Raw genomic sequence first — 16,695 nt, 5'->3', positions numbered from 1 at the left:
ACTTGGCTCAAGGTGTTACTGGATCCAATATAGAGATGATAACTGAGTAGTTTCATGCTAATTGTGACTCTCTCTCTTTACTTTGCATAATGTAGTCTTTTAACTGCGTTGGTAGTAACGTGGTTATAATGTATTAATTTAACATGATATAGCAAGTTTCTCATCTACCGTAGGTCATTCGTGTGGATGGAGTTCAACTCTACAGGAAGACCCTCATCACAAACACAGGGAAGCCAGAGGGAGCAGGGGAGCCTATTGGAATAGCCCTGGACCCAGCCAGAGGGTAAACACTCATCTGTGTATCATTATTACTAGTTACAAAGGATACAACTAAATAAATGTAATACTGACAAAGTAGTAGTACTGTATGTGTGTGTGTCGTCCTGCATGTTTAATTGTCAAGTAATGATAGTGTACAGTTTGTTGGCTACTGATCTATTTAGTAAGTAAAATAATCAATGTGACTTTATACCAACATTGTACCAAGCATTTCATAACGTTATAGGGAAAGTCAACGACAACACCAGACATATTGTGAATTGCTAGTTAGTCTTCATTCCATGTCATCATCAGTGGATTAATACTAACGCTAGTACTAATTAATACTGAACTTTCTGACTTCCTGCTTGATAGTCAATTGTTCTGGACAGACCGGGGGACAGACAGTGGCGTACCTCCTAAGGTTGCCAGTGCTGACATGGATGGAGGCAACCTGAGGAACCTCTACACCGTCAACCAGGGGATCATTGGGTTCATCACCGCAGACATCGCTATGAGCAAGCTGTACTGGGGCGTAGCCGGCACCGGAGTGGTGGGTACCGAGTTACACAGAAACAAATATATCAAATCAAATTTTATTGGTCACATACACATATTTGCAGATGTTATTACCGGTGTAGCTAAATGCTTGTGTTCCTAGCTCCAACAGTGCAGTACTATCTAACAATTCACAACAATACACACAAGTCTAAAAGTAAAATAATTTAATTAAAACCTCTAGTGACTCCCCATCCCTCATGCGGGAGCGTAATCATCGACTGACACTAATTAGCATAGCGCAACGGACATAAATATTCCTTGTAAATATTCCTTTCATGAAAATCACAAGTGAAATATATTGAGACACAGCTTAGCCTTTTGTTAATCACCCTGTCATCTCAGATTTTCAAAATATGCTTTACAGCCAAAGCTAGACAAGCATTTGTGTAAGTTTATTGATAGCCTAGCATAGCATTTTGTCCAGCTAGCAGCAGGTAACTTGGTCACGGAAATCAGAAAAGCAATCAAATTAAATTGTTTACCTTTGATGAGCTTCGGATGTTTTCACTCACGAGACTCCCAGTTAGATAGCCAATGTTCCTTTTTTCCCAAAATATTATTTTTGTAGGCGAAATAGCTCCGTTTGTTCTTCACGTTTGGCTGAGAAATCGCCCTGAGAAATATTCCAAATTAGCTCCATAATATCGACAGAAACATGGCAAACGTTGTTTATAATCAATCCTCAAGGTGTTTTTCAAATATCTATTTGATAATATATCCACCGGGACAATTGGTTTATCAGTAGGACCGATTGGAATAATGGCTACCTCTGTATTTTACGCGAGAATCATTCTGGGAGCCATCAGGTGACCAGTTGTGCAATGTAGCCGCTTACGGGTATTCTTCAACATAAATGCGTAAAACTACATCACAATGCTGTAGACACCTTGGGGAAGATGGAGAAAAAGTAATCTGGTTGATAGCCCATTCACTGCTCAATAGGGACGCATTGGAACGCAGCGCTTTCAAAACATGAGGCACTTCCGGATTGGATTTTTCTCAGGCTTTCGCCTGCAATATCAGTTCTGTTATACTCACAGACAATATTTTTACAGTTTTGGAAACTTTAGAGTGTTTTCTATCCTAAGCTGTCAATTATATGCATATTCTAGCATCTTGTCCTGACAAAATATCCTGTTTACTACGGGAACGTTATTTTTCCAAAAATGAAAATACTGCCCCCTAGTCACAAAGGTTTTTAAGAAATATATCAATATTAGGACGAGCAATGTCGGAGTGGCATTGACTAAAATACAGTATAATAGAATGCAGTATATACATATGAGATGAGTAAAGCAGTATGTGAACATTATTAAAGTGACTAGTGTTCCATTATTAAAGTGGCCAGCGATTCCATGTCAATTTATATAGGGCAGCAGCCTCTAAGGTGCAGGGTTGAGTAACCGGGTGGTCGCCGGCAAATGATGGCTATTTAACAGTCTGATGGCCTTGGGAAAGAAGCTGTTTTTCAAATCAAATCAAATTTTATTTGTCACATACACATGGTTAACAGATGTTAATGCGAGTGTAGCGAAATGCTTGTGCTTCTAGTTCCGACAATGCAGTAATAACCAACAAGTAATCTAATCGGCCCCAGCTTTGATGCACCTGTACTGACCTCGCCGTCTGGATGATAGCAGGGAGAACAGGCCGTGGGTTGGGTGGTTGATGTTCTTGATGATCTTTTTGGCCTTCCTGTGACATCGGGTGCTGAAGGTGTACTTGAGGGCAGGCAGTGTGCCCCCAGTGATGCGTTGGCTAGACCGCACCACCCTCTTGAGAGCCCTGCGGTTGCGGGCGATGCAGTTACCTTACCAGGCGGTGATACAGCCCGACAGGATGTGCTTTATTGGGCATCTATAAAAGTTTGTTAAGGTCGTAGGGGCCATCCCGAATTTCTACAGCCTCCTGAGCTTGAAGAGGCACTGTTGCGCCTTCTTCACCACACTGTCTGTGTGGGTGGACCATTTCAGATTGTCAGTGATGTATACGCCGTGGAACTTGAAGCTTTCCACCTTCTCCACTGCGGTCCTGTCTATGTGGATAGGGGCGTGCTCCCTCTGCTGTTTCCTGAAGTCCACGATCAGCTCCTTCGTTTTGATGACTTTGAGGGAGAGGTTATTTTCCTGGCATCACTCCCCTCACATCCTCCCTGTAGGCTGTCTCGTCATTGTCTGTAATCAGGCCTACTACTGTTGTGTCGTCTGCAGACAGGAGAATATATGCCATTTAGAAGACACTAAAGCGACTTATGTGTGCATACATGTTATGTATGGGTGGTCCTGGGAATCGAACTCACTACCCTGTCGTTACAAACACCATGTTCTACCAACTGAGGTACAAAGGACCACACGGACGGACAGACGGACATGCATGCGCGAACGCGCAAAACCACTGTCGTATTCATTTCTCATTTAGTGCACACAACTTTATTGCATATCATATACGTGTTGTTGTATGTGTCTGAAACACCACTAGCCCTAGTAATAATTACCCTAAGGGGACAAATAAGGTTGTACTGAATTGTATTGAATACTGCTGCAACTGAAACATACAGTAACTCTAAATGTCCCTGACTCCCTCTACTCTCCCTTTCCCTGTGAACAGATTGAGTGTGGTACGATGGACGGGGTCAGCAGGGTGACCATAGTGAGCCAGCTGTCCCACCCCTGGGGCCTCACAGTGCACCAGGATTACCTCTACTACACCGACCTGGACTACGAGGTCATCGAGAGGGTGGACAAGGGCACCGGGGCCAACATGGTCGTGCTGAGGAGTGGGATGACAGGAGTCCGAGCCCTCAAAGTCCACGCCCGAGACAGTGAGTGTGGCTACCTACAGCTAATCTTCTAGTCTTCATCCGCTAGTCTTTTTTCAACAGAGAGCGACAGTATGTAGAGTGTGATACGGAACATTTTACTGATCCGATATTGGGTACATTTGCCACCAAGTAGATTAACAGGTCCTTGAAATTTCATGTAATCATGCAAGTTGGTGTCAGTGGGAGATTTTTGTGAACATAATGTGTTCCACACAGGCATTATATCTCAAGTTAATTTCTCATCCTTTCTCTTCTTCCCCAGACTCGGCAGGCACCACCAACGGCTGCAGCACCAACAATGGGGCCTGTCCCCACCTGTGTTTGCCCAAGCCTGGGGGCCAGAAGACATGTGTCTGCACCACGGGCTTAGTGCCTTCCCAGGATGGCACCACCTGCGTGCAGTACGACTCCTACGCAGTGGTCTCCACCCCCAGACTTATCCGAGGCTTCCACATCAACAACTCCGACCACTCGGAGGCCATGGTGCCTGTTGCTGGATGTAAGTAACCCTAACTCTTAACTATAAAGTAACTGGACCTAAATATACCCTAAGTCTATGTCTGAAACACATCTTGTCATGAATTCTCTTTCACAAATCTATACCCAACTTTGTTACTAACTTACACTGTAACTGAGTCTCTCGATAAGGTAACATGTCTTTACCCATTGCAGACTCTTACTCTGTGATGGACAAGCTGGATCTCCACATCGCCTCTAGGTACATCTACTGGATCGACAACAGCACTTCCAGCTCGTACAGAGGGATCTTCAGGGCTCGGACAGACGGTGGAAGCTTCACTCCCGTCGTCAACCAAGGCATCGGCCGAGGTGGCATACAAGGGATAGCTGTGGACTGGATCTCAGGTTAGGATCCATGATGTAAAGAGTTGAGAGACATACTCCAAGTTGTAAATAGTTCTGGTACAGATCCTCATCTATATACCACATCCAGCAGGCAAAACTGGTTGAAATGACTTTATGCAATTGTTACCTGGAGGAAAATGGGGGGGTGGTTTAGTATTTTTTATTTAGTCCAGGGGAGGGTCATGTAATTTCTAATCGATTGAATGTTAGTATTTGTCAGCATTTCGGAATTTACGCATTGAATTAGACTCTGTGTAATTTTGACGTACAACCCAAAAGAACTGGGGCATATTCATCACGATGGTTCTGTTGCAAAACCTTTCTTAAACGGAAGCAAACAGGATGAAACGGGTAGGGACCTATAAATATAAACTCTCATTTTGCTCTGTTTGTTTTTGTTTGGTTATCAACAGTAAACGGTTTCCGTACTGAATACGCCCCTGGCTGGGAATTTGAAAGGAGAGAGAGACTGCTTAGTGATGTGATCAAAATACACCAAATGAGTAGCCTGCTAATGTACCTTTCAGGACATTGTAAACTGTAGACCCATAAATGATCCAAATGATTGCATAATCAGGCCTAGGCTGTATGGCACTCCCTGTGTATGCCTCCATTCTTGTGTATTTTATTCCTCGTGTTACTATTTTACTCTGCATCGTTGGGAAGGGCTCGCAAAGCAAGAATTTCACGCTAAGGTCTACACCAGTTCTATTCGGCGCATTGTGATTTTTATTTTATTTGGTTCACTCTAATCAGAGGGCTAGTATCAATACTATTTGTTACGGTTTTCTTCCGTTGAAGGAGAGGTGGACCAAAATGCAGCGTGGTTAATAATATACATCTTTAATAAAGATGAAACACGAACAATACAAAAACAACGAACGGAATGAGAACCTATACAGCCTATCTGGTGAACAACAAACACAGAGACAGGAACAATCACCCACGAAACACTCAAAGAATATGGCTGCCTAAATATGGTTCCCAATCAGAGACAACGAGAATCACCTGCCTCTGATTGAGAACCGCCTCAGGCAACCATAGACTTTGCTAGAACACCCCACTAAGCCACAATCCCAAAACCTACGAAAAACCCCAATACACAAACACACCACAAAATAAACCCATGTCACACCCTGGCCTGACCAAATAAATAAAGAAAACACAAAATACTAAGACCAGGGCGTGACACTATTGCATGCCAGTTTCTCTTGGCTAAAAGTAAAGGAGAGACTGATTGCATCACTTTTTGTTTTTAGAATTCTATCCTCTCTCTTCCAGCAATTCCCGTGCGCAATAGGCTATAGGCTACAGACGCAAGCCTCTGCTATTCCTCTTCTTGTGAAATCCCATAGAAAAGCTATAGGCTACAAAAACGATAGGATTTTTTTTTTTGCTGTTGCATTTTCTTTATACTCGGCATTATAGGCTTTTCGTGGAGAGTTGAAGGCTTTCTTGCTACTGCTGAATGTAAAATAGGCATTGGCCAAATTAGCTGTCGGGGAAAGTTGTGGAGAGAGAGTGCAGTGATGATAACATTGTTGCACAGAAGTAGCCTATTAAATGGTTGCACAGGACAGAAAGACGGCGAGGAAAGAGGATCCAAATGAATTTACATCCATTAGAAAAATGGAAATCACTTTCAAACCACATGAGCAACGAGGCAATCAATGACACGATGTAAAAGATGTGCAGGCTAAACAGCGTTTGTTGTTGAATTTCAGCATTTGATTAACATTTTCATTAAGCTACATGTATTTGAAATATTATTTGCAGTTGTCACAATAACAATGAACACTTTGAAGCACTGAATGGTCTGTGCTATCACCTTATTAATAGGCCTACGGCGTGCAGTAGGATGCGTTGACAGTTGATTGACAGGTGTAGGCTACTGTAGAATGTAAACTTTCTTCTAGTGTGGATGCTTAAATTGGTAAATGCCCCCTTCTAGCGGATAACATGAATGTGGTATGAATACAGCAGTGGTTCTCAACCACGGGTTTATTTTGATAGAAATCACGTCTGCAACATTGATAGCCTACTAAAAAGGGATGTAATATTCCCTGATATTTTGTTTAAATAATTATATTTGGAGGGGGGGGGTTACATGTTTAGTTTTTTTTTATGCTCGGGGAGGGCCAGGTAAAAATATTTTTCCTCAGGGGAAAGGCCATCCATTTTCATTTAAAAAAGGTCCAGGTATCCCTCAATATAAATGTTGTTCACTCCCTAAAAGGTTCTTTCTCCCATACTCTCCCCCTTAGGCAATCTCTACTTCACCAACACTATTGAGGCCCAGACCTACTTGGAGGTGACCCGCCTCGAAACCCCCTACCGCACGGTCCTCCTCAAGTCCACTGAGGACCGGCCCAGTGACCTTGCCGTCAGCCCCAAGCTCCGTTTTCTCTTCTGGGCCGACGGAGGCCAGAACCCCAAAATTGGTAGGTGGTCCAGAGGTTATAGAGGTTGACCAATAACGGAAAGGTTGCCGTTTCAGGTCCCTGGCTGGGCGATGAGAACAGTGACCTAGGGTGGTCTAGCGGTCTAAGCCGCTGTCTCCTGCACACGTTTAAAGGGTTGGCATAGGTTTGAATCCGGCCTATTGCCCTATCTTCTCTATCTTTCCCCACTCACCCTCTCTCTCTGTTCAATAAAGTCAGAAAACACCTTACAATATACAAAAGGAAAAGTGGGAATTGAACTGGCTACTGGAGGGCTGCTGGTGTCATTACTACCACTACCGTTGTGCCCTTGAGCAAGGCCCTTAACCCCCAAAATAGCTTTCCATCCAGTGGTGCTGCATCCTAAACCTGTACCTAAACCCTGTGCCTTTCAATGTGTGTGTAACAAATGTATTATTTTCTATTCTAGAACGTGCCCAGCTAGATGGTGCCAACCGCACCGTGTTAGCCTCCGAGAGCCTGGCATCGCCACGCGGTCTCACTGTCGACTACACCAACGATTTCCTGTACTGGACAGACGACGTGCTGGATATGATTTCGCGCATGGCAGCCGATGGGACACAGAGGGAGATTGTCCGTTATGGGAGTCGATACCCGGCTCCCTACGGATTGTCGATATTTGGGAATTCTATGTTGTGGGTGGATAGAAAGCTCGGGAAGCTTTTCCAGGCCAGCAAGGATCCAGCGAATACCACCCAGCCAGAGGTGATTATGAAGTAGCTTTATTTAGCCTAGTGTCTTAAAAATGTATTATCAAAGTAACATAACAGAATACTTATAATTAATGTACACAACAATGTATGCAACGGGTAAACCCACAGCATACAATTCCTAGACAAGCTGCACAAAAGTACCACAAAATCACAAAGCACAAAAATAGTGTCTTTTCACATTCAAAGACGGAAATAACAACGCCACTGTCATCACCAGGTGATCCGCGACGGCATTGACGGGCTCACGGACGTGGTGGTCTTCAACTCCCACGTGCAGCCCGCCGCTGCCAACCTGGTGGGCTTCAACCCGTGCCAGGAGGACAATGGGCGCTGCCAGCAGCTCTGCTTCGCCCTGCCCGAGCAGGAGAAACCCACTTGCGCCTGCGCCCACGGTTCGCTCCTCAACAATGGAGTGTCGTGTGGCTACGGTCTGGACGAATTCCTGGTATTCACCAGACTACACCATGAATAGTTTACGTTTAGACCCCTCTGATCACACTAGCCCCTACCCTACTATCAACCTGGGCTATAATGTGGTGGCGCTGGATTTTGACTTTGCAGACAAGAGGATATTTTTTACTCAGTACATGGGGATAGGACGAAGCAGGATAGGCTATGTCATCACCACGGTTACCGGTGCACCTGTCATCATAGCCGACAGTAAGTGTTGTGAATCCGAGGGTTGGGGAAGACAATGTATAGTGTGGTTTTCCAGTTTTTGAAATGATTGTGAAACTTATGAAATTGTGAAAATTATGAGAATGCCCTTTTTGTGGAAGAGTGAAAAAAATGCCTAGAATTTCAGCCTGCTCAGATTGTGACATCACAATCGGATCTGATTATTCTGATCAATGACCAGTCATCCTTTATTTGCATATGTATCCTCCTACTTTTAAGGTTAAGCGCTAGGCTGTAGAGTCTAGACCAGTGGTCGATCTACAAGCATTCCGTGTCAATCACCCAAATATTTATGTTAAAACCAAACGATAAAGCCTTGTCTTCCTATTTACGTTATTATTTTTTATTTTTTTGCGCTCTTGACGATAGGCGCACTTGATTCAGCAGCTATAGCACCGGGAAGGCAAAATATTCCCACTTTGAACCATTTCATGTGTCTGAAGGTAGAACTCCGCCTACCCTGCAGGCCAACAGAACAGATCAAGTGCACCTATAGGTTTACTGTTGGCCAATCAGAAAGCTCAGATCACCGTGTCTGCACAGTTTCCTCGAGCCATAGACTGTAAAAAGAAACCTTGAACGCACAGCAAAGTTGATACTGTGAGATTTCTAAACATTTAAAACCATGACTAGAGAGAGACAACGAATACAGCAAAGAGCTGCTGTTTTTATGAGTAACTTCTTGTTTATGTTGTTGTTCAGCACTGTCAACACTTTGCTCAATATTTTATTAGCCGTAAAATCTTTCTTCCATTTACGCTACAACCAGCACCGCAGCTGCAATGAATTAGTATTTTCGAAGTGTTTCGATAAGCTTGCATTGTTATTTTTAGCGACATATGTATTTTTTAATATCGAGGAATATTTCACTTTCTCATAGGAGTGACAACATGAATTGGTGCATTAGGCAGAAGTAATGCAGTGTGCCTTGACTTTTGCCATCAGCTGTGGAGGGAGGGAGGGAGGGAGGGCAAAGGGACGGTGAGTGAGGTGAGAGGCAGCCTCACCATTGCTCCCTCCCCTCAGACTATCTATCCAGGCCATCAGTCTATTGAAAAAAAAAGTGAATTATTATGCCCACTCAGGTGTGCCTCACAAGTAATACTACAAATTGTTTATTACCAGTGTGATCATATACCATTTAAAAATATATATAATTTCAAAATTGTCTGAGAAAAACAACATTGGGACCCTGGGTCTCGACCCCGCCGTGTGCAACTGGGTCCAAGACTTTCTGACGGACCGCCCCCAAGTGGTGAGGGTAGGAAACAACATCTCCACCCTGCTGATCCTCAACACTGGGGCCCCACAAGGGTGCATTCCCAGCCCTCTCCTGTACTCCCTCTTCACCCATGACTGCATGGCCATGCACGCATCCAACTCAATCAAGTTTGTAGATGACACTGCAGTGGTAGGCTTGATTACCAACAACAACAAAATGGCCTACAGGGAGGAGGTGAGGGCCCTCGGAGTGTGGTGTCTGGAAAGTAACGTCAACAAAACAAAGGAGATGATCGTGGACTTTAGGAAACAGCAGAGGGAGCAGCCACCTATCCACATCGACGGGACAGTAGTGGAAAAGGTGGAATGTTTTAAGTTCCTCGGCGTACACATCACGGACAAACTGAAATGGTCCATCCACACAGATAGCGTGGTGAAAAAGGCGCAGCAGCTCCTCTTCAACCTCAGGAGGCTGAAGACATTTGGCTTGTCACCGAAAACACTCAAAACTATTACAGATGCACAAAGGAGAGCATCCTGTCAGGCTGTATCACTGCCTGGTACGGCAACTGCTCCGCCCACAACCGTAAGGCTCTCCAGAGGGTAGTGAGGTCTGCACAACGCATCCCCGGGGGCAAACTACCTGCCCTCCAGGACACCTACACCACCCGATGTCACAGGAAGGCCAAAAAGATCATCAAGGACAACAGCCACCCGAGCCACTGCCTGTTCACACTGCTATCATCCAGAAGTCAGGGTCAGTACAGGTGCATCAAAGCTGGGACCGAGAGACTGAAAAACAGCTTCTCAAGGCCATCAGACTGTTAAACAGCCATCACTAACATTGAGTGGCTGCTGCCAACATACTGACTCAAATCTCTAGCCAATGTAATAATACAAAATTGGCTGTAATAAATGTATTACCAGTAACTTTAAACAATGTCACTTTATATAATGTTTACATACCCTACATTACTCATCTCATATGTATATACTGTACTCTATACCATCTACTGCATCTTGCGTATGCCGTTCGGCCATCGCTCATCCATATATTTATATGTACATATTCTTATTCATTCCTTTACACTTGTGTGTATAAGGTAATTGTTAGGAATTGTTAGATATTACTGCACGGTCAGAACTAGAAGCACAAGCATTTTGCACACTCGCATTAACATCTACTAACTATGTGTATGTGACCAATAAAATTTGATTTGATTAGCTATTTAGCAGTCTTGTCTAGCAGTCTTATGGCTTGGGGGTAGAAGCTGTTCAGGGTCCTGTTGGTTGCAGACTTGGTATACCGGTACCGCTTGCCGTGTGGTAGCAGTGAGAACAGTCGATGGCTTGGGTGGCTGGAGTTTTTGGGGGGCCTTCCGCTATGATGTACTGGGCATTACTCACCACCCTCTGTAGCGCCTTGCGGTCGGCAGTGGTGGGAAAAGTACCCAATTTTCCTACCTGAGTAAAAGTAAAGACACCTTAAAATAAAATGACTCAAGTAAAAGTCAGCCAGTATAATATTACTGTAAAAGTCTAAAGTATTAGGTTTTAAATGTACTTAAGTATCAAAAGTAAAAGTATAAATAATAATGTCTTATATTAAGCAAACCAGACGTCACGACGTTCTTGTTTTTTTAATTTACGGATAGCCAGGGTCAACACATAATTTAAAAACTAAGCATTTGTTTTTAGTGAGTCTACCAGATCAGAGGCAATAGATATGACCAGGGATGTTCTCTTGATAAGTGTGTGAATTAGACCATTTTCCTGTCCTGCTAAGCATTCAAAATGTAACGAGTACTTTTGGGTGTCATGGGAAATGTATGGAGTAAAAAGCACATTTATTTTCTTTAGAAATGTAGTGGAGTAAAAGTAAAAATAGTCATGTACAGACACCCCTTCATAGGGGCCTTGGCTAAGTTATGATGCCAGGATAACATTTCTCTTTAATACTCTCTCTCTGTAGCTACCTATACTGGACTGACTGGGGGAGCCCTGCTAAGATAGAGAGAGCTACTCTGGGTGGAAACTTCCAGGTGCCCATCATCAGCACCAGTCTGTCCCAGCCCAACGGACTTTCCATAGACTACGAGGAAAGGATGCTCTACTGGGCCGACGCTTCCCTGTAAGAACATAACCATTAGTAACATTCTGTAGGCTACACTGTTTTTCTATGCACCCATTTCTCATGATCTCTTATCATTCTAACTCTCCATCCATTCATCCATATATCCACCGACTCACCCACCCACCCATCCATTATTGTTCTCCACTCCCTTCCCTCTCACCATTAGAGATAAGATTGAGCGTTCCACCCTGACCGGGGAGAACCGCCAGGTGATCATGAGGGGCGTCCAGTACCCCTACGCTATGACCGTGTTCCAGCAGGACATATACTGGACTGACTGGACCACGCGAGCGGTCTACCGTGCCGGGAAGGACGACGGGTCAGGTTTCACGGTCCTGGTCCAGGAACTACAGTACAGGCCCAACGACATCCACGTGTACGCCGGCTCCAAGCAGCAGGCTTGCTCAAGCCCCTGTCAGCAGTTTAACGGAGGGTGTAGTCACGTCTGCGTGCCAGGTCAGGAGTTTGAATAACAAAAGATTTGCTTTTAGTGTCTTGGAGTTCCTCCAGGAGAGATCCACATGCTAAACGCAAATGTCTCATCTCTCATTGACATTAATTAATGATTCAGGTGAAATTCTGAGAACATCAATACCCACTGGGCACACCACATTATCTCAACATGTATAATTTCGTAATACAGTATTTAGTTGAGACGTTGATCATTCAGATTACAACCTATATTCACCCACTCAAAAAGACAGGCAAAAGTCAAAGACAGGCAAAAAATTTCAATTTAAATTCACTATGATTTCAACCATCTAAAAGCACAACCACATTTTTACGGATAAACAATGTCTGATTTTTGGTTTAATTGTCACCCAAATGTCTATCACTGCGCTTTCAACCATTTAAAAGTACAGCAAAGTTTAAATGGGAATACAATGTCAGATATTTTGTTTAATGCGCCTCATCTAATAGCAGAATCAAATTACCTGGATTGCAGTTGAGATTGCATTAAAGGTACATGATGCGCCTCCCTGGTGGCACAGTGGTTAAGGGCGCTGTACTGCAGCGCCAGCTGTGCCACCAGAGACTCTGGGTTCGCGCCCAGGCTCTGTCGTAACCGGCAACGTCCGGGAGGTCCGTGGGGCGACGCACAATTGGCCTAGCGTCGTCCGGGTTAGGGAGGGCTTGGCCGGGAGGGATATCCTTGTCACATCGCGCACCAGAGACTCCTGTGGAGGGCCGGGCACAGTGCGCACTAACCAAGGTTGCCAGGTGCACGGTGTTTCCTCCGACACATTGGTGCGGCTGGCTTCCGGGTTGGATGCGCGCTGTGTTTAGAAGCTTGGTTGGGTTGTGTATTGGAGGACGCATGCATTTCAACCTTCGTCTCTCCCGAGCCCGTACGGGAATTGTAGCGATGAGACAAGATACTACTAAACAATTGGATACCACGAAAAAGGGGTAAAAAAAATATATATATATATATATTTTTTTTTAAGTACATGGATCAATGCTGTTCGAGATTCTGCACAGATTATTCCAACAATTGTGAAGATCTTCATAGACCTGCAACAACCTGGACCCACTCCAATTCACGTACCATCCCAACTGATCCACAGATGACGCAATCTCTATTGCAGTCTACACCTTTCCCACTTGGACAAAAAGAACACCTACGTGAGAATGCGCGCATCCAACCTGCATTGACTACAACTCAGCATTCCGCACCATAGTGCCTTCGAAGTTCATCACTAAGCTAAGGTCCCTGGGACTGAACACCTCCCTCTGCAACTGGATCCTGGACTTCCCGACAGGTCACCCCCAGGTGGTGAGGGTAGGCAACAACACATCTGTTATGCTGACCCTCAACATAGGGGTGCGTGCTTAGTCCCTTTCTGTACTCCCTGTTCACCCACAACTGTGTGGCCCTGCACAACTCCAACACCATCATTAAGTTTACCGACGACACGATGGTGGTAGGCCTGATCACCGACGACGATGAGACAACCCCTAGGGAGCAGGACTACAAACTCTCCCTAAACTGATCATGGAAATCAGGAAACTGAGGGCCAAGCACGCCCGCATTCACATTGACAGGGCTGTAGTGGAGCTGGTCGAGAGCTTCAAGTTCCTCTGTGTCCACATCAAGGATCTATCGGTGTCAGTGGAAGGCACAAACACACCAACAAAGTTGTGATAGAGGTCACGAGAATGCCTCTTCCCCCTCAGCAGGCTGAAAAAGATTTGGCATGGGCCCTCATATCCTAAAAGTTCTACAGCTGCACCATCGAGAGCATCTTGACTGGCTGCGTAACCACTTGGTATGGCAACTACTTGGCATCCGACCACAAGGAGCTACAGAGGATAATGCGTACAGCCCAGTACATCATCTATGACCTATATACCAGGCAGTGTCAGTGGAAGGCACAAACAATTGTAAAAGACTCCAGCCACCCAAACCAAAGACTGTTCTCTCTGCTACCGCATGGCAAGCGGTACCAATGCACCAAGTCTGTAACCAACAGGACCCTGAACAGCTCTTCCCCCAAGCCATAAGACTTCTAAACAAGATGTATAAATAGCAAATCAAATGGCTACCCAGACTACCAGCATTTACCCTTCTCTTGCACTGACTATGAACACACACTGGACTCACACACTCACACACTACCACATGCTTACACACAAACACACACACAACTTTAGGCTATTTACAGTATTACAAAAGTAATATTGAATTGTGTTTGGTTGACAACGCCACCGAATATCAACATTTAAAGGAGATGTATCTGAGTCACTGGCTTAATCCCATTCTTTAACTTTGATTTTTGGTTAAATTGGAGATGAGAATCCAACATCTAATTGGTTGAATTGTTGACAAGTTAATAGGCTATTTATTATATCTCAAAATGGATATTGAATTGTTTGGTTGTCAACGCAACCACATATCAATATTTGAAGGTGCATCTTCTACTTAGATAGTTCCATCTGTGCCACTGTCTTGCTTTAATTCCAGTTTGTATACAAATTAATAATTGATGTGTTGGATTCACGTCTCCATCTCAACCAAAAATCTAAGTTTAAGAATTGGACTGAATCAAATCAAACTTTAAATGCACTTTAAATAAAGTTTGATTTGATTTAGACCTGTTCTTTAACTAGGTTTTTGGTTGCGATGGAGACGTGAATCCAACATATCAATTGAACTGGAATTAAGGCCAGACAACGGCACGTACGGAACTATCCAAGCAAAAGATTGAGGTAACTGCCAAAATAAAGGAAACATTTTAGTTGTTTGAGCTGTCATGGTGTGGGGTGCATTTTCCTGGCATGGTTTAGATCCACTCATCCCCTTAGAGGGAGCGGCGCCTGAGACAGCGTTTTTCCACCACCATCAACAAAACACTAAATTATGGAATTTCTGGTGGAGGAATGGTGGAGGAATCCCCCCAATAGGGTTACAGACACTTGTAGAATCTACAGTCCATTCTGAAAGTATTCAGACTGCTTGACTTTTTCCACATTTTGTTACGTTACAGCCTTATTCTAAAATGAATTAAAACGTTTTTTCCCCATCAATATACACACAATACCCCATAATGACAAAGCAAAAACACACTTTTAGACATTTTGGAAAATGTATAAAATAAAATAAACTGATATTACATTTACATAAATATTCAGACCCTTTACTCAGTACTTTGTTGAAGCACCTTTTGGCAGTGATTACAGCCTCTAGTCTTCTTGGGTATGATGCTAAAGCTTGGCACACCTATATTTGGAGAGTTTCTCCCATTTTTCTCTGCAGATCCTCTCAAGCTCTGTCAGGTTGGACGGGGAGTGTCTCTCCAGAGATGTTCGATCGGGTTCAAGTCTGGGCTCTGGCTGGGCAACTCAAGGACATTCAGAGACTTGTCTCAAAGCCACTCCTGTGTTGTCTTGGCCGTGTGCTTAGAGTTGTTGTCCTGTTGGAAGGTGAACCTTCGCCCCCAGTCTGAGGTCCTGAGCGCTCTGCAGCAGGTTTTTATCAAAGATTTCTCTGTACTTTGCTCCGTTCATCTTTCCCTTGATCCTGACTAGTCTCCCAGTCCCCTCAATCTTGGTTTCATCAGACCAGAGAATCTCTTTTGTCATGTTCTGAGAGACCTTTAGGTGCCTTTTGGCAAACTCCAAGCAGGCTGTCATGTGCCTTTTCCTGAAGAGTGGCTTCCGTCTGGTCGCTCTACCATAAAGGCCTGATTGGTGGAATGCTGCAGAGATGGTTGTCCTTCTGGAAGGTTCTCCCATCTCCACAGAGGAACTCTGAAGCTCTGTCAGAGTGACCATCGGGTTCTTGGTCACCTCCCTGACCAAGGCCCTTCTCCCCCGATTGCACAATTTGGCTGGGCAGCCAGCTCTAAGAAGAGTCTTGGTGGTTCCAAACTTCTTCCATTTAATGATCGAGGCCACTGTGTTCTTGGGGACCTTTAATGCTGCAGAATTATTTTTGCACCCTTCCCCAGATCTGTGCCTCGACACAATCCTGTCTTGGTGCTCTACGGACAATTCCTTCGACCTCATGGCTTGGTTTTTGCTCTGACATGCACTGTCAACTGTGGGACCTTATTTTGACAGGTGTGTGCCTTTCCAAATCATGTCCAATCAATTGAATTTACCACAGGTGGACTCCAATCAAGTTGTAGAAAATTCTCAAGGATGATCAATAGAAACGGGATGCACCTGAGCTCAATTTCGAGTCTCATAGCAAAGGGTCTGAATTCTTATGTAAATAAAGTATTTCTGTTTTCTTTGTATATAATATATATATAACAAACATTTGCTAACATTTCTAAAAACCTGTGTTTTGATTTGTCATTATGGGGTATTGTGTGTAGATTGATGAGGATTCGTTATTTTAAATTGATTTTAGAATATCGCTGTAACATAACAAAATGAGGAAATAGTCAAGGGGGTCTGAATATTTTCGGAATGCACTGTATGCCACGGTGCATTGAAGCTGTTCTGGCGGATCGTGGTGGCCCAACTCCTTATTAA

The 16,695-nt window shown here is 44.2% G+C and overlaps 1 protein-coding gene across 1 annotated transcript in view; it reads left to right on the top strand.

Moving 5' to 3' along the window:
* lrp2b (low density lipoprotein receptor-related protein 2b) overlaps nt 1-16,695 on the top strand; it is a 91,988-nt gene that overhangs the window by 27,055 nt on the left and 48,238 nt on the right. The window contains 12 exon segments of the mRNA XM_042305202.1: nt 174-283; nt 634-811; nt 3,427-3,640; nt 3,903-4,139; nt 4,313-4,504; nt 6,769-6,945; nt 7,376-7,671; nt 7,897-8,132; nt 8,134-8,339; nt 9,443-9,455; nt 11,551-11,709; nt 11,879-12,168. Coding sequence (XP_042161136.1) covers nt 174-283; nt 634-811; nt 3,427-3,640; nt 3,903-4,139; nt 4,313-4,504; nt 6,769-6,945; nt 7,376-7,671; nt 7,897-8,132; nt 8,134-8,339; nt 9,443-9,455; nt 11,551-11,709; nt 11,879-12,168 — 2,308 coding nt within the window.

The sequence above is a fragment of the Oncorhynchus tshawytscha genome, linkage group LG24 (assembly GCF_018296145.1).
Source record: "Oncorhynchus tshawytscha isolate Ot180627B linkage group LG24, Otsh_v2.0, whole genome shotgun sequence".
Lineage (NCBI taxonomy): Eukaryota > Metazoa > Chordata > Actinopteri > Salmoniformes > Salmonidae > Oncorhynchus > Oncorhynchus tshawytscha.
Note: the sequence above shows the minus strand (reverse complement) of the source record. Positions and strands in the feature narration are given on the sequence as shown.